We start from the raw sequence: 19,201 nt of genomic DNA, 5'->3' as shown, positions 1-19,201 counted from the left end.
TGATGGGTAGGTTGTTCCACTATAGTTCCTGTTTGTTTACATGCAACAGCACAGAGAAAGCACTGCAAAGATGCATGAAATATCCATATTCTGTAGGTTTTTCCACAGAACCTGCTGCTCAGCTCCACTAAATAACTGTCCATATAGTGAACAGGCAGTTATTTTGTCTGAAGAAAACCTCCACGTTGTTTTGTCTCGTTTTTCAGCTGTCCCAGCCGTGGTGACTCCCAGGCTCCTCCCCCACCACCTGCCCAACCCCGTCACACCCGGAGGCTCACAATCACCACCTTCCAGTCTTTACCCACAGGAAGTCCCTCCCACCTGGAGGACCAGGTCAGTTTCAGCCAATGGGGTCATATTATAGACTGAGTTTGATACAGTACTCTGTGGTCAGTGCATTTGAATGTGTTCTCCTGTCCTCATCCACAACAGCTCTACTTCATGTGCTCCCCAGCAGACGGGGACTGTATTGAGGGCTGCTTCAGTGGTTGAATTAACACTCCTATAATGGTTTGGACAATTGTGAGCACAAGGTGGGAGTATAAACCATCCATTTCTTGAAGTTATTATAATGTACTGTATTAATACTGTAGTGCTCAAATGTACTTGTTTCTTACAGTATTCAATGTGACACTCACATGTATTTGCGGTCTTAGTTACATTAACTGTTACTCATTTGTAGGAACATAGCTGGACAACTGAACAAATACACGTTTACTCACGATTTGTTCTTCTTCAGCACTTATTCAGTCATGCAGTAAGCACAATGACATCAGACAAGAGGGGGAAAAACTATTTATTTTAACAAAAAGCTCCACATTTGGTGCCATGAGTGGCACAGAATCTCAGTGCAAGAGGTGTCACTACAGACCCTTGTTCGATTCCATCACAACCGGCCGTGATTGGGAGTCCCATAGGGCGGCGCACAATTGGCCCAGCGTCGTTAGGGTTTGGCTGGGGTAGGCCGTCATTGTAAATAAGAATTTGTTCTTAATTAACTGACTTGCCTAGTTAAATTTAAAAAATAGAAAATACGTTACACAGTCAGTAGTATTAGCTTGCAACAGAACATAAGCAGTTCTCTCATTGAAATTCTCATGAAGACCTATAAAATAAGACTCGCTACAAGACACTTGACCTGGTTAGGTACACCATTTGGCCTACTCCTGCCTGACACGGCCTGCGTTTACTGGGCAACACTTTGGCTAGTGTATCAAGGCACTCCATATGAAGTGTTTATTCTATCACACTCCGCCTCCATTACAACTGCTGCTTGACAGGGCATTCAGGGAGATGATTCCCAAGAGCAATAAGGTTTGAGTGACTCAAAATTACAAGGAAATGTATCCTAGTTGCATACATTAGTTTGCTTATAAAAATCAGTTGACATCAAAGTAATAGAATAAGTCAAGCAAATTTGAACATTCCAGAGCCATATTTAAGGATCCCTGACTCAACTTTGTATATGATATCATCCAACGTCAACATCCAAACATGGAATGAAGAAATCAAAGGTGTTTCATATCATCTCAGAGCGTACAAGTGGAGCTGGAGTTGGGGGATTAGTATTGTAAAGACTGATTAAGATGTTAATTAACTACATTGTTAATAAATGTACTCAATTTGGCATGGAGAACCAACTACAGATCAATCCAGTTCGCAGTTAAATCCTTGTAAAAATTATAACCTTAAGAAATACATTTTCTAAGATCACTCATTTTAAGATGCTAATTCTGTCAGCAGTACATTGATATGTATTGCAACACAAACATGATTCTAAATTGATGTGATTACAGGGAAAGGTCAACATGTTGGACAGTGAATTTTTTTAAGCATGAGCAGCTTCACTTCTCTGATTACAGTAGTGCCCTCAGTCATACACAGCATTGAATATATTAATAAAATGGTCCCATTCATGGAAGCAGCATTCATGTCAGCAAGAGCAGCTATTCACTAACATTTGATAAGTGATTAAAAAGTTTAAAGAAAATGAAGATTAAGGACTACAGTGGGAAGAGGGGCAGAACAAACAACTGCTACAGAGCAACAGTGTCTTGTCTGCCCTGTTCATATGTCATCTAAATGGATGGTGTGGTCTCATTCTGAACGCTGCTAATGGCATGTCAAGATGATCTAGAGCCCTGTCCAGCTACGCAAATGAATGAAAGCTAATTAGGACATCCGTTTTTATTGGGCACCTCTCCAGAAGTATCACGTGAAAGGATGGGGTGATGATCACTGAATGACAACTATCTGGTTTGGTCTCCAACTGGAGAAAACTGTGTTTGAATATGGTGGTGGTCCTGTCCCCTCAGTACACGGCCTGGCTGTGGTATAGGGGGCAGAGAGGTGACTCATCTTGATCTGTTTCATGAGGATGCTGCAGCACACTAGGGCCATGATCTAGGAGCAACAGGAGAAGGTGGGGATGCAGGGAGGAAAGGGTTAAGCAGAATGGGATCAGATAAAGAGAGCAGGGTGGAGCGATCATCCCCCCTCACCTTCAGGATTAGACCACATGCTGTAACAGGGTGAGATTCATGAGTGCAAATCCCCACCTAAAATATTGTTTCTGAGACAAGCAAATCTACCAAGAGAGTGTGAATTGAAGACGAGAAACACTAATTCCAGACATTTAATGGGAGAAGTTGGATAGCTTGCAGTGAGACTAGACATTGACCTTACTGAGTAGTGGAAAGAGAAAGGATCTGTGAGTGTGCAAGGAAAGAATGATAGATCACTGGTGTAAATAAAGATGGAGGGGTAAGGAGTTACAGTGCATCAGCCACAGGTATGATGACGGGGAGCGGGGTAAAGACCACAGGGTCCTGGTTAGGGGGGGAGAGGACAGTAGAGGAGAGGAGGATGTAGGGGGGAGGAGAGGACTGGGAGCGCTGGATCTCTTTGCTGAGGAGGGAGCTGCACACCAGGGCCAAGATCTGAAAGGATGGAGAGAGGGAAAGGAAGGGATGATATAGGATGGGAGAAACAGACAAAGGTATGTGTTTATAACTAAGGAGAAGCAGAGGGTTGGTTTGCTTCAACTCTCCTCTGACAATCAGTTTCATCACATTCAGCACGGGAACAATGTTTAACACCCGTCTGTGGCTCTCTCTTCTAACCAGTGCATTTCTAACCCTGCACCAACGTCTACCCTGGTTAACAAATTTGTCCACTGAACTGTGTGTAGTATTGCCTACCAGCATAGCAGCAGTCCCAAGGAAGAGGCCCATCACCAGAGGCGCTTTGGACTCAAAGAGGTTGACGATCACTGTGGGGCAGGCCTGCAGGGGGACAGAGACACCAGAGGGGGACAGGTTAGGGCCTTGGGCTCAGTACAGAGGAGAGATATGGAAATCTAGGCCAGGCTCCTCGATGCCTCCGTAGTAGAATAAATAAAGTAACAAATGTAATTTGTCACAGTCGACAGATTATTTTACATATGTTTTTATTATAGTCAGTTATACAGTCAATATGAGAAACGACTGAATTGGGCCTCCCGGGTGGCGCAGTGGTCTAAGGCACTGCATCGCAGTGCTAGCTGTGCCACCAGAGATTCTGGGTTTGAGCCCAGGCTCTGTCGCAGCCGGCCGCGACCGGGAGGCCCATGGGGCGACGCACAATTGGCCCAGCGTCATCCGGGTTAGGGAGGGTTTGGCTGGCAGGGATAGCCTTGTCTCATCGCGCACTAGCGACTCCTGTGGTGGGCCGGGCACTGTGCACGCTGACCAGGTCGCCAGGTGTATGGGGTTTCCTCTGACACAACGCGCTGGCTTCCGGGTTGGATGTGCGTTGTGTCAAGAAGCAGTTGGGTTGTGTTTCGGAGGACTGACCCTAACCTGTCCCCCTTCGCCTCTCCCGAGTCCGTACGGGAGTTGCAGCAATGAGACAAGACTAACTACTACCAATTGGATACCACGAAATTGGGGAGAAAAAAGGGGTAAAAAAAAAAGAGAAACGACTATGCACCGGTAAAGGGCCGGTCCTGGCGAAATGAAACAAAATGGTCCCAGTAAGCAAAATGACGTTGAAAATCTGCCTAAAATACGTATTTTCCCAGAAATCATGTTCAATTTAGGTTCTGTATTTTATGGCACATTGAAAAATACATAATTTCCGGACTTTGAAATCAGTTTTATTTTCGGTTCTGAATGAAAGTTGAAAAGATGTTGTTTATAGACGTCTATGTTTGGACCAAATCTAGGCCGGTCCACACCAGACGAAATCTAATTTGGTTCGGACTGGATCAAAAATCAGTGTCCGTGGACATTAATCAAGGTCGCACCAAATCTGAACCAATCATAGACGTCTATGATTGGACCAAAAACCAACATCTGTGGACGTGGAAATGAATGCCGGATGATGTCCAAAAGGTGTCGGTCCGTGCTTACTGGGGTGTAGCCAACTGTGTCAGCCCACAATGGAATTTTATGAATGTCCATCCATGTGGTAGGCCCACCGTTTGTTAAACGTTGCATTGGCTGTGACTAATCAATTTGGCGGTTAAAAACTCTGAATATCAGCTATCCAACATTATCAGGAGTTATCCTGAGCCTATTTGCAATGTGTTTACACAGCAGGAAATGCAGAAGTATTACATTTTTCGCTATGATCAGCTCGTCAACAAATTTACAGATACAAACTTGAAGCCACTGATCATGACAATTTAACCCAGAAGGTGCAACTCCTGGACAGCAGTTGTGACTAGCCTGATTGTCCATTTTACTTTGACCTGTCCTGTTTTTAGGATATGTTGTTAACGTGTAAGCACGTTTGATTGGGTGCCATTTTAGGTTTGGTTCTTTGATCGGAGAAATCTGCATGTTGTAAAAGTGTCCATCTCGTTACATTGTTATAGATTATCTCCAGCCTGTAGGCTACAGAAAAAGGCCACACTCTTTCTACCATATCTTGTATTTGCTACATGATTTATGCTAGATTTGATGGAACGTTGGTGGAGCGCCGCAGCAATGCGTCTCTCCAACAGCAACCTGGAGAGGCACGCTGTGAACGGATAAGCGAAAAATGCTGCGCCTTTGAGAAAATGGGCACAGGGCAGCTTCTGCACCTGTAACTTATATTTACTCGCAAATATCCATTGGATGGACAACAATGCATGAAATACATTGAAGTTCAAGTTGCACATGTTTTTTAAGTTAATAGGATTTGGCCTATAATGAACACACTCACAGGGAGAGTGAAGGTCTCCAAAAAGCCGGTATCCGGACATGTTTTTTTGACCAAGAGGTCCAAGGCACCAATGATTCCACAGCAGTGCAACTAGAGAGAGAGAGAGAGAGAGAGAGAGAAGGCAAGTGCCATTCAGAATGTGTACATAATTGTTACAATAGTTGTACAATTGTTAAAGAGCTGTGGATTGAATTAGCTCTGATGGAGTGAAACGTGCCTAACTAAAGCTGTGATGCTATTAATAGTTTGGGAATAGGTTTGATATTTACCACATTGTGGAACATGGACAGGGTAACAGCCAAGCCAGGGTCTCCTTTGTCCACATACTGAGCGTACACAGTCATATAGAATTTTGCCAGCTGCTCTCCCACCTGCACAGCAAAAATAGAAGACAACACATGAGGTAGAGTTACATCGTGTACTACTACCACTTAATGAAATAGCACAGGGTTTGGTGATCTGCATGAAAGGGAAGCCTTGGCTTGAAGTTGTTTATCATTCATAATTCTCTCACTCCCTCTTTCCCTTCTCTCTCTCACCTCATCGCTTCTCATGTAGGCGAACACACCGGCTCCAATCTCTAATAGAGCCAGGATAGCCAGCAGGCAGGAAAACTGGGAGGGGCAGGTAAACAAATCAGGTAAACAGCAGAACACATACAGTATGAATTACCACACTGTGGTTATATGTATCACTGGATATGTATAAACTGTCCTTTAAATTGACTTATTTCTTATTTGTGTTGACGTTAAATGTATGCACAATAAATCAAGTTGAATTTGAAGTTGCAACAATGAGAAAAGACCATGACCTTTCTGAGAAACTGAAGGTTACTATGTGCCTCTAAAGTAAATCACTGGCTATCTTCACAAGCTACTCAAGCATAGAAGCGCTAACATTCCTCAACATGAGTGCTGATTTTAATGTGAGAGCGATCATACTGTATGACACACTCAGTCATTCATCCAATAATAAACCACACAGAGAAAGCAATCGCTGCCTCAAAATGGCAACAAATGAGCAAGAAATAATTCACTGTCTGATTTCTACCTTGAACCTGTAGCCAAAAACAAGTTTCAGCTCATCATAGCTGTAAATTAGTAAGTGCATTGCTTTGTCAATCTGAGATATGAAGCAATCATAATTGCATCATCTGTTTCTCTCTGACATCTAGGACTGTAGTGTGTTTCGTAGGGGTTATTTCATGCTGTGAAAGTGTTTTCCAAATCTAGGAACTTTGTTAGACCCTTTGACCTCTTCCTTGAACTCACTATCCCTAAGAACTGGAAACCTGTCGCAATACCCATGGAATGGTGGTGAACCAGGAAACGGGTCACCCACTGAGTTGGTCATACACAAAAATGTATGCCTAAGGCATGTCCTGCAGCAAAGCTTCATACAGGAAGCAAGTATTTCCTATCTCAAGCTCTTGTTAAATGGGAGCTTAAAAGTCTCTGGCCTTCTCAGACAGAGGCAAGATTCCCAGTGCTCCTCTATGGTTGCAAAGTGCACCATGGCTCTTGAGGTAGCGGATCAGTTGAGGGATTGATGACAAGTGCTTGCTAGGCCCTTGAGAGGGCAGAGGTGCGGCAAGGAGAACCTAAGAATTCTGTGGCGGGAAAAAGCAGCAGGTTCACTCAACAATCCAAACACTCCATGTCACATATTAGATTTCCACTGGTGCTTTGTGGGTATGGGCTTTGGGTGAAATATTGGGCTGAACAAGTTGAGATACTTTCTAGTGAGGAACTCTTATTAGGAAGTGAAACTAATGTATGTTATTAGCTCAGGTTACTTACCTCTGCCCACTCAAGCCTCTAAATCAGGGCTGTCAAATACTTTGTACCCCCACTTCAGTGTAGTGTAACTAATGGAAAATTGATGTTTTTATTTTCGTTGTAGCTTACCACTCCCAATGCAGTCCTATTCTCATTGCATGCTCCATAGTCTCCGAAAACAGCCACGAGCAATATCACTGCTCCTAAAGCAATCAACACTGACACACCTACAGTACGAGAGGGAGAAAGAGATGCCCATTTGTCAATGCTAATTATTTTTCAGTAACACTTAAAAAGGTTTACTTTATAAATGATTTAAGTGGTTTATAAGTCATCAATAAACAAAGTTGTATAGTCTGTCTATCCATGGCTTACAGCTGCAAAAAGCTTTCCTAAACATTTGGGGATGAGATTTATAGAGAGCAGTGTTGTGAGCTCACCGATGACAAACTGTTGTGTGTTGAGGTCTACGTTGAAAAATCCTCTGGTCTCAGAGCTGAACCTCAGCCACAAGCCCAACCCCAACATTGCAAAACCCACCAGCTGTCAGAAGAAGAAACCACAAACTGTGCATGAAACCGGTTGTGCAACCACACCTCAAGATCAGTCTCACACAAGATGTTACAAATATAGTGTAAAATATGTTCTAGTAGTGAAGGGATACTTCTGGATTTTGTCAACGAAGCCCGTTATCTATATAAACTCAGCAAAAAAAGAAAGTCCCTTTTTCAGGACCCTGTCTTTCAAAGATAATTCGTAAAAATCCAAGTAACTTCACAGATCTTAATTGTAAAGGGTTTAATAAACACTGTTTCCCATGCTTGTTTAATGAACATGCACCTGTGGAACGGTCGTTAAGACACTAACAGCTTACAGACAGTAGGCAATTAAGGTCACAGTTATGAAAACTTAGGACACTAAAGAGGCCTTTCTACTGAAGGCACCAAAAGCGTGAATGCGCCTTAGGCATGCTGCAAGGAGGCATGAGGACTGCAGATGTGGCCAGGGCAATAAATTGCAATGTCCGTACTGTGAGACACCTAAGACTCGTCCTTGCAGTGGCAGACCACGTGTAACACCTGCACAGGATCGGTACCTCCGAACATCACACGTGCGGGACAGGTACAGGATGGCAACAACTGCCCGAGTTACACCAGGAACGCACAATCCCTCCATCAGTGCTCAGACTGTCCGCAATAGACAGAGGCTGGACTGAGGGCTTGTAGGCCTGTTGTATGGCAGGTCCTCACCAGACATCACTGGCAACAACATCGTCTATGGGCACAAACCCACCGGTGCTGGACCCTAGACAGGACTGGCAAAAAGTGTTCTTCTCTGATGAGTTGCGGTTTTGTCTCACCAGAGGTGATGGTCAGATTCTCATTTATCGTCGAAGGAATGAGCGTTACACCGAGGCCTGTACTCTGGAGCGGGATTGATTTGGAGGTGGAGGGTCTGTCATGGTCTGTGGCGGTGTGTCACAGCATCATCGGACTGAGCTTGTTATTGCAGGCCATCTCAACGCTGTGCGTTACAGGGAAGACATCCTCCTCCCTCATGTGGTACCCTTTCTGCAGGCTCATCCTGACATGACCCTCCAGCATGACAATGCCACCAGCCATACTGCTCGTTCTGTGCGTGATTTCCTGCAAGACAGGAATGTCAGTGTTCTGCCATGGCCAGCGAAGAGCCCGGATCACAATCCCATTGAGCACGCCTGGGAACTTGCAGGTGCCTTGGTGGAAGAGTGGGGTAACATCTCACAGCAAGAACTGGCAAATCTGGTGCAGTCCATGAGGAGATGCACTGCGGTACTTAATGCAGCTGGTGGCCACACCAGATACTGATTGTTACTTTTCATTTTGACACATTATTCCATTTGTCACATGTCTGTGGAACTTGTTCAGTTTGTCTCAGTGGTTGAATCTTGTTATGTTCATACAAATATTTACACATGTTAAGTTTGCTGAAAATAAAACACAGTTGACAGTGAGGTCGTTTCTTTTTTTGCTGAGTTTAGAAAATAGTAAAAATAAAAACCCTTGAATGAGTACGTGTGTCCAAACTTTCGACTTGTACTGTATATTGGAAGCAGTAACTCCCCTCAATGTACTGTGAACATTTCATGACTCTAGGACCAAGAAATGTATTCAAAATAGCTTCTGAAGTTTCATAATTGTATCTTTTTTAATGGGAAAATATGGACGTTTTCTTTCATTTCCTGAAAAGTTTGTTTTGGAGAAGGTTTTCATCCGAAAATGATGATTGGTAACATGATGACTAATGTCATCATGTAATGTGAGGTGCAGCACTGTTTAGAAAAAAAGGACTATAAATAAATAGTCTAGTTTGGGAACGCTAGATAAACAAGACATTAAGAAAATGTTTCAAGAGGCATTCCTTTCAAAGCACAGAATAAATACTGAAAAGAATAGCTTCCTCAGACAGTGGGCAGGATTAAACTAGTTCAACGAATTAAACAGCACACTTGTGATTCTACTCTGCTATTTAAGTTTGTTTTTGATTTCGTGTCTTACTTTTGATTCATTAATATGGGAATTCCCCTGCTTCGATTATCAGTTAGTGGACTAACCACACCCCAATGATGCAGTAAGTCTGTGGTTTTGCAACTGTCGGCTCATATTTCAATGATTTAGGCCTGCTTTTCAGCAGCAAGGTAAATGTTGTTTTGTTGCTTCTTTTGTATTCTTATTACATTGATTGGATATAAAAGCCCGATCAGAAAGGTCACCTAAGCGGTTGTGTGGATGAACGCCAACATGTTGAAACAAAATGTCTTGTTCATTTCCATTAATGAAGGAGAACTGATGTGTGCGTACACTACATACGCATGAACACACACGCATACCGAAACACAGACCTACATCCACATTACACACAATTTGCTGCTGTTACTTTATTTTACCTTTTATCATTATCTATCCTGAAGCCTAGTCACTTTACCCTGCCTTCATGTACATATCTACCTCAAATACCTCGTACCTCTGCACATTGATGTGGTACTCCCTGTATATAGCTGCACATTGATTTGGTACTCCCTGTCTGTAGCTCTATTCTCCTGTATTTTATTTTATTGCTTGTGTTACTATTTTATTTGTATTGTTCTTTTAAAAATCTGCATCGCTGGGAAGGACTCATAAGCAAGCATTCCACAGTAAAGTCTACACCAGTTATATTCGGCACGTGACAAATCCAATTTGATTTGAAGTGGACAACTGTGAGCAATAGACATGAGCTGATACTTTGATGGGAAAGGGGTTTATTCAGACAGACAATACATGCAGCTTTTTAATAACAGCAGTGAATCTCTTACCCATACAGAGCTGGTAGCAAGGGTCTGGACCAAATTTAAATATGAGATTTAGCTATTTGACTTTAAGTAAAGCTTATTTCCAAATCAGTAAATGGCAAATGCTGCCTAGGTTGATCAAAGATAAATATACAATGCCCTTTGAACTATTCACATTTTACACCAGCACCATTCTCTTTCTCATACACACCAGATACCAATTTGTTACCACTAGGACTACAGTTTATTTAGATTACGGATACTTACGGCAAAAAGGATGTTGAAAAGGATGAGGATACACTTGCACAGCTGGCCACATCCGTCCAGTGCCATGATCAAAAGTTTGCTTACACGCTACACTCAGAAAGTCAGAAATACAGTCTGGTGTCCTGGGAAAAGAATGGAAGATATTGTAAACATTTAGATGTTTACAATGTGTGTGAAAAAAGTGCGGTGATGGGTAATAGACTGTTGAGGGTATGGGGTCGATTTCACGCCATATGTATTGAATTCAAAATAAAATAAATCGTGAACATGAAAAATAAAGTTGAATTTAAACATTTGAGGATGGGTCAATTGTCAGTCACGGGTCAATGTACGGATATTAGAACCATGTCTAATACATTTAATGACAAACCATCTAACTACTTAGGTAAACATATGAATTAACATGCTTACCCGACCGGACACGTGCGCGAGCGTAGCAAAATACATTTTGAAATCCATGTTATTCAATTATTGCGACGCCAAGGGCTAAAATAGAAGTTATTCCTATTTCTGACGCAGATCACGCTGAAAGTCCTGCCTCTCCCATCTCTTCATTGGTTTATAGAAGCAGGTACCCACGTGCCATCTCCTCATTGGTTATACCCACTGTGGTGATTGAAAGACGAACTGTTTTGCCGGTAGTCTGGTAATACAATGAAAGTTTAGATGCGATCACCATATAAGTTAAACGATGAAAAAGCCTGGAAGGAGGAGAGATGACTAGAAACGATTCGGTTGGCCGTTTTGTGTGGATTAATTGTCGGAGTAGAGGTCCTTGTGCATTTCAGGTAAAATAACAACTCAATGTTTATATCCCAGGACAAATTAGCTAGCAACAGCAAGCTAGCTAAATAGGACAAATTAACGTTAGCTAGCAAGTGCAAGCTAACTAGCTAAATTGCCATACATGTTTAATGCTTTTCGACCTGTCCCCAAATGAATGTCATTGGTTCAGAGTTTGTTTTGATATTTTAACCTGCGTGTCGTGATCGCGTTTGGTGTGGGGGGGCAAAATAAATGTATGTACGATGGCGCACGAGCGCAGCCGGTTTGGGTTCCGTGTTACCTGTTGCACAACGTTCGGCGCAGTTACCAACACCTGCGCAAACGTTGTGCAACAGATAATTCATATGTTTACCTAAGTAGTTAGATAGTTTGTCATTAATAGACATGCTTCCAATATCCGTACATTATTGACCCGTGACAATTATTGACCCGTGACAATTGAAGTACGTTAGCTAAAACGAAGTTACGTCAGACCGTCTACCTAAGTAGGCAATATAAAAGCCTGTCTATCATGTTCATTGATTGGGTTAAAACGAACCGTCAGTCTACCTCATTGTCTACGCCTTCTCCTAAACCCCGCCCTTCACGGAAAAATAATGCAAAAACTCGCAATCGAAAAGCATGGCTGTGAAAGCAAAGATACGAGTAGCGTAACCAAAAGGTAGTACATGCAGGCAAGAGCGTAGAAAAAAATGTATTCAATAGGATTGGTTGCTGGGAAAGTTTAACCTAAAATGATTTTTGCATTCGTTTTCAAATATTTTTGTTAATCATTTGTCAAAGTTTTACTCTCGCTTTTAAATTATTTGCTTACAAGTTTTAGGGTTTTGCTTTTGATGTCTTATTTTTGTTTACAATTCTATACATTTTGCTTTCAATTGTTGTTGTTTTTATTTCAACATCCATTATTTCACCTGTCCTCAAATATAATGTTTATATTCTCAGGTTTATTTTTCATGTTCCCGATTTATTTTGATTTTGAATTCAATACATAGGGCGTGAAATTGACCCCATACGAGGGTTGGTGGAAGTATTTAGTTAACTATACAGTCATAGACAGGGTTGAATCATTGCAAGGTAAATACTTCATTACGAACATTTTGTAACAGCTCGTGTTTGATCTTCTACCTCGAACTACAGTGAGGGAAATGTAAAGCATGCTTTAACAAATACACCTACCTGGATTATTTACGTGCAGATCAGTCTCTTCACACTGCAGAATGTAACTGCAACACCAACCCGTTCTTAAATTTCAGACGTGTGTGAAGAAAACAATGTGTTGTGGGATTTCGTCTGGTTTAAGTCCAACCCCTCAATCCGAATGAATCATTTGATTGGATTAGGTTGTTGAGTGAAGGGTGGGGGGGCAGTATAACTCAGAAAACGGGATAATAGAGGATTTAGGAGTGGCAATGATGGTGAAATGAAACTTATCTTTGGCCAGTTCTGAGAAAACACTTTCGTTATGCGACAAGCAGGTGTGTTGTGCAGGTAATAATGAGTGAACATTAGTAAGCAGATAAGTGTACTGTACAGTTATAGCCACATACAGTATATCATATAGGCCTTTCATGATCAAATGATCAAATCAAATGTATTTATAAAGCCATTTTTACGTCAGCAGATGTCGCAAAGTGCTTATACAGAATAGTGATGGGCATTCTGTCTCTTTTCAGTGAGCCGTTCGGCTTAGCTCACCACAAAGAGCCGGCTCTTTTGGCTCCCAAACGGCTATTAAAAAAAATATGTTTTGTATTTTTTTTCAAGTCGAACAGTTTGCGATAGTTTGACTGATTGGTGTTAAAACAATTCTAATTAAATTATTAAATGAAATCATACTCTACCTTAACCACAATGTATTTAAAAATGCATTGGTTTGTTATGAAAATGCTATTAAACATTTGCATTTTAAAGTATAACTTTTTAATGTATATAAACAAAGTGCATATAAATCTAACAATTCAAAACGAATACAATCTGAACAAAATAATATTGCACCATGTCAAAGAAAAATAAATAACAATGTGCAAAACTGCAGCATCCCACTTAAAACATTAAACTGGTCCCTCTTTTCTCTCTCTTCTTTATTGCCATGTTATAACCAGCAGCACACAGCAATGCTGACCATATTTTGCTTTTATGAGAGATTTGCATTCAGAAATGCAAGCTGCCTCACTTTCGAGGGGCTGATGTGGTTTCTTCTCAGTAATTATTTGTCTCGTTTTCGAGAAGACCCTCTTAGAGGGAACGGATGTGGCCACTGTGCAGTCTACCTGTCATGACTTTAGTAAGCTGTGGGTAGACAGAGGCCTTGTTCTCAGAGGATCTGCAGATCTTTCAGAACGAATGTGTGTGCGCTTGAGAATTTAGGCCTATATTATTATTTTTTTTGTTCTTTGAATTAATTAATTCTATTCATTTAAATATTTGGATTATTCCTATCTTCATTTTAAAATAATTTAATAAATAGATTCGGCTCTTCTGATATTCGACCCGGCTCACAACGTTCACCTACAAGAGCCGTCTCATAGAGCCGACTCGTTCGCGAACGACCCATCACTAATACAGAAACCCAGCCTAAACCCCAAACAGCAAGCAATGCAGATGTAGAAGCACTGTGGCTAGGAAAACCTCCCTAGAAAAGTAGGAACCTAGGAAGAAACCTAAAGAGGAACCAGGCTCTGAGGGGCGGCCAGTCTTCTGGCTGTGCCAGATGGAGATTATAAGAGTACATGGCCATTAAGGTCAGGTCGTTCTTCCAGATTTACAAATGTTCATAGATGACCAGCAGGGTCAAATATTAATCACAGTGGTTGTAGAGGGTGTAACAGGCCAGCACCTCAGAAATAAATGTCAGTTGGCTTTTCATAGCCGAGCATTCAGAGGTTGAGAAAGCAGGTGCAGTAGAGCAAGAGGGAGGGTGAGAGAGAGGGTTGAAAACAGCAGGTCCGGGACAAGGTAGCATGTCCAGTGAAAGGGTTAGGGTTCCATAGCCGCAGGCAGAACAGTTGAAACTGGAGCAGCAGCATGACAAGGTAGCACGTCTGGTGAACAGATCAGAGTTCCATAGCCACAGGCAAAACAGCAGAAACTGGATCAGCAGCACAACTAGGTGGACTGGGGACAGCCAGGAGTCATCAGGCCAGGTAGTCCTGAGGCATAGTCGAGAGAGAGAGAAAGAGGGGAGGGGGGGGGGGGAAGTATACACACTTAAGTTCACACAAGACACCAGGGGAGACAGAAGAATTTCACCAGATAGGACAGACTGATGTAGATCAGGGATGGTCAACTTTGAGGAATAATGTTTACATACTGTTACTACTCCAACAGTCTTGAAGGAGTTCGCACATATGCTGAGCACTTGTTGGCTGCTTTTCCTTAACTCTGCGGTCCAATTCATCCCAAACCATCTCAGTTGGGTTGAGGTCGGGTGATTGTGGAGGCCAGGTCATCTGATGCAGCACTCCATCACTCTCCTTCTTGGTCAAATAGCCCTTACACAGCCTTGAGGTGTGTTGGGTCATTGTCCTGTTGAAAAACAAATGATAGTCCCACTAAGCACAAACCAGATGGGATGGCGTATTGCGGCATAATGCTGTGGTAGCCATGCTGGTTAAGTGTGCCTTGAATTCTAAATAAATCACAGTGTCACCAGCAAAGCACCCCCACACCATCACAGCTCCTTCTCCATGCTTCACGGTGGGAATCACACGTGGAGATCATCCGTTCACCTACTCTGCGTCTCACAAAGACACGGCAGTTGGAACCAAACATCTCAAATTTGGACTCATCAGACCAAAGGAAAGATTTCCACCGGTCTAATGTACATTGCTCGTGTTTCTTGGCCCAAGCAAGCTTCTTCTTATTGGTGTCCTTTAGTAGTGGTTACTTTGCAGCAATTCGACCATGAAGGCCTGATTCACGCAGCCTCTGAACAGTTGATGTTGAGATGTGTCTGTTACTTGAACTCTGTGAAGCATTTATTTGGACTGCAATTTCTGAGGCTAATAACTCTAATGAACTCATCTCTGCAACAGAGAACTCTGGTCTTCCTTTCCTGTGGCTGTTCTCATAAAAGCCAGTTTCATCAAAGCGCTTGATAGTTTTTGCGACTGCAATTGAAGAAACTTTCAAAGTTCTTGAAATTTTCTATATTGACTGACCTTCATGTTTTAAAGTTTGATGGACTGTCATTTCTCTTTGTTTATTTGAGCTGTTCTTGCCATAATATGGACTTGGTCTTTTACCAAATAGGGGCTATCTTCTGTATACCACCTCTACCTTGTCACAACACAACTGATTGGCTCAAACACATTAAGAAGGAAAGAAATTCCACTATTTAACTTTTAACAATGCACACCTGTTAATTGAAATGCATTCCAGGAGACTTCCTCATGAAGCTGGTTGAGAGAATGCCAAGAGTGTGCAAAGCTGTCATCAAGGCAAAGGGTGGCTACTTTGAAGAATCTTAAATATATTATGATTTGTTTAACACTTTTTTGGTTACTACATGATTCCATATGTGTTATTTCACATTATGTCTTCATTATTATTCTACAATGTAGAAAATAGAAAAAATAAATAAAAACCTTTTGAATTATTTTATTTTAAAAGTATTCTTTCTTTATTTACCCTTTATTGAACTAGGCAAGTCCGTTAAGAACAAATTCTTATTTCCGATGACTGCCTACCCCGGCCAAACCCGGACGACACTGGGCCAATTGTGCGCTGCCCTATTTTTGACTGGTAATATATACTGTATATATATATTAGTGCCTTGCAAATGTATTCATCTACTCAAAATACTTTGGAATGTCAAAGTGGAAGAAAAATGCAACAAAAAAAATAAGATGAAAACAAATTAATTAACTAAAATATAGTTGTTGCATAACTTTTCAGCCCCTTAATATATTCCGGACTCTGACATTGCTCATTCTGATATTTCTCAATTTATTTATTTTTACTTTTGGATCATGTGTGTATTGTTTTGTATTGCTAGTTATTATTCCTGCACTGTTGGAGCTAGAAACACAAGCATTTCGCTGCACCTGTGATAACATCTGATTTGGACTGATTTGATGGGGGTGGGGGCAACAAAAAATCTGAAATCATCATCACGGGCCGCAGTGGCTCACAGATCTGCGTACCCACATCCAGCTAATTTCCTGCAATTCTACACTTTCTGCCATAGGGTGGAGAGAAATGTTTACAGTTTTTAATATGACATCTGAGTGAGAGTGATGGGGACCCCGTGGTCGGTAATTTGACCATGTTTTCTTACCAAAGAAATCTATTTTAGCTGACATGGGCTAAATTGAGTGACTGACGTAACGCTGATGCTTAACCAAATTTCGTAATTGCACCTTGTCTATTCTGTTATTCTAACTCTCAATAATCGGTTGAGACCCCGACTGGGTTGTGATTTAGATGGAGTACAGCTACAACTGGAAGTTACTTTTTGTAGCATGTTAGGAGAGCATTTTAGCTAACTATAACCCTTAAAATGTCTTACGGCTGTGATCCCGTTAACGGGATCGACTTGACAACAGCCAGTGAAAGTGCAGGGCGCCAAATTCAAACAGAAATCTCATAATTAAAATTCCTCAAACATACAAGTATTTTACACCATTTTAAAGATAAACTTGTTATTAATCCCACCACAGTGTCCGATTTCAAAAAGGCTTTACGGAAAAAGCACACCATGCAATAATCTGAGTACAGTGCTCAGAGACCAAAACAAGCCATACAGGTACCCGCCATGTTGTGGAGTCAACAGAAGTCAGAAATAGCATTATAAATATTCACTTACCTTTGATGATCTTCATCACAATGCACTCCCAGGAATCCCAGTTCCACAATAAATGTTTGTTTTGTTCGATAACGTCCATTATTTATGTCCAAATAACTCCTTTTTGTTTGCGCGTTTAGTTCCAAAATCCAAATTGATGACGCGCAGGCCAGACGAAAAGTCAAAAAATTCCATTACAGTTCGTAGAAACATGTCAAACGATGTCTGGAATCAATCTTTAAGGTGTTTTTAACAAAAATCTTCAATAATGTTTCAACCGGAGAATTCCTTTGTCTTTAGAAAGGAGAAGGAACGCAGCTACCTCTCACGGGGGCGCGCCTGAGTGAGCTCGTGGCACTCTGCCAGACCCCTGACTCAATCAGCTCTTATTCCACCCTCCTTCCCAGTAGAAGCATCAAACAAGGTTCTAAAGACTGTTGACATCTAGTGGAAGCCTTAGGAAGTGCAATATGACCCCATAGACACTATATATTGGATAGGCAAACCTACCAACCCACTTGCTGGTTGGATTTCTTCTCAGGTTTTTGCTTTCCATATGAGTTCTGCTATACTCACAGACATCATTCAAACAGTTTTAGAAACTTCAGAGTGTTTTCTATCCAAATCTACTAATAATATGCATATCTTAGCTTCTGGGACTGAGTAGCAGGCAGTTTACTCTGGGCACCTTATTCATCCAAGCTACTCAATACTGCCCCCAGCCATAAGAAGTTTCAACCTAATTCTCCTAATCTGCTACGAAAAAGTAACTTCCGGTCATAGCTGTATACCACCTAGTCAACCCCCCCCCCCCCACTGAGTTCCAAAAAAACAAAACACAAACACAACAATTTGGTTTGGTCTGGGGCCCCCTAGCGGCCGGGGGCCCTAAGCAACTGCTTATGTCTCGGGCCGCTTATGACTGGGACTGGCTCTGGTTCACCAATGGTAGGGGAATTTATTTCTGAGGTCAGACCTACCCTTAGCACAGCCATCACACACATCACAGGAGGTTGGTGGCGGTTGGTGGGACCTCAATTGGGGAGTCGGGCTCGTGGTAATGCCTGGGGTGCCATTCCATTCACTCCGTTCCAGACATTATTATGAGCCGTCCTCCCCTCAGCAGCCTCCACTGACACACTCACACAGGTATACTGAACATGAACAACTAGTATATTGCATTTGATCGGTGTATCATCGGGACGCAAAAGGATTTTGCTTCACCTTTGGTGTGTTACCTGTTATGTGGACAATCGTTTCCCTAGGAACCAGATCCAACTGGTTTGGCTCTGTTCCATGATCAATAAAGTCCATGGCCCCAAGAAATTCCATGATATTACAGGTCAGAATTATGGCTGGCCTGCCCTCCTTGGGCCAAAGCAGACAATGGAATGACCCCTGGAAGTTCATAGCAGGTTCAGTGGCTGCTGAGGAGAGGGCTGTGATAGCACTGATGGACACCCATCTCAAAGCGGCTGCAATAATGTTTTCTGAAGTAGTGATGCTGAAGGGATTGTGGAGGAGCAATCTCAAAGGTGAAGTAGAAATAGAATTGAATTGGTTGTTGCTTGTTCACCTTGTAAGTTAAATTCATCTTTGATGTTTTTTATGCTGTGATGTTCTTGCTTTCAATAAAAATGTGAGTGTTACCACAGACACAGCAATTGATACAGCGATTTTGATGTCCCTTAAATCCCCACTAAAATAACTGACTTGCCTAGTTAAATAAAGGTTAAATTAAAAAAAATAAAACATACATGTGAGTGAAAATAGCTGCAAATAGCAATTGAAATTGTATGCACTTTATTGATTACTGAAACTGCTGCAGAAAGTATTGGCCTGTTATATCACATGCTTCCTCTCCTTTACATTGCAATTAACACTTCTACATTAATGTGGCTGCTACCATGATTGTGGATAATCCTGAATGAATCCTGAATAATGATGAGTGAAAAAGTTACAGAGGTATAAATATCATACCCCCCCCCCAAAAAAATCACTAACCTCCTTTGTTAATGTAATGGTGAGAGGTTTGCATGTCGGGGATATATTTGTGCGTCTAACTTTCTCACTCATCATTCA

General features: G+C 41.8%; 1 protein-coding gene across 1 annotated transcript; it reads right to left on the bottom strand.

Moving 5' to 3' along the window:
• Positions 1-777: 777 nt before the first annotated feature.
• LOC120046406 (CD9 antigen-like) lies at positions 778-12,634 on the bottom strand. The gene is made up of 9 exons (XM_038991615.1): positions 12,511-12,634; positions 10,546-10,667; positions 7,409-7,511; positions 7,098-7,195; positions 5,730-5,804; positions 5,460-5,561; positions 5,191-5,280; positions 3,201-3,284; positions 778-2,939 (listed from the first exon to the last, which is right to left on the bottom strand). The coding sequence occupies exons 2-9, from the start codon at positions 10,609-10,611 to the stop codon at positions 2,772-2,774; spliced, it is 786 nt and encodes a 261-aa protein (XP_038847543.1). The 5' UTR covers positions 10,612-10,667; positions 12,511-12,634; the 3' UTR covers positions 778-2,771.
• Between the last annotated feature and the right edge of the window lie 6,567 nt (positions 12,635-19,201).

This window comes from Salvelinus namaycush, chromosome 4 (genome assembly GCF_016432855.1).
Source record: "Salvelinus namaycush isolate Seneca chromosome 4, SaNama_1.0, whole genome shotgun sequence".
Taxonomy (NCBI): Eukaryota; Metazoa; Chordata; class Actinopteri; order Salmoniformes; family Salmonidae; genus Salvelinus; species Salvelinus namaycush.
The sequence above is the reverse complement of the archived record's forward strand: the minus strand, read 5'-3'. Positions and strand labels throughout refer to the sequence as shown.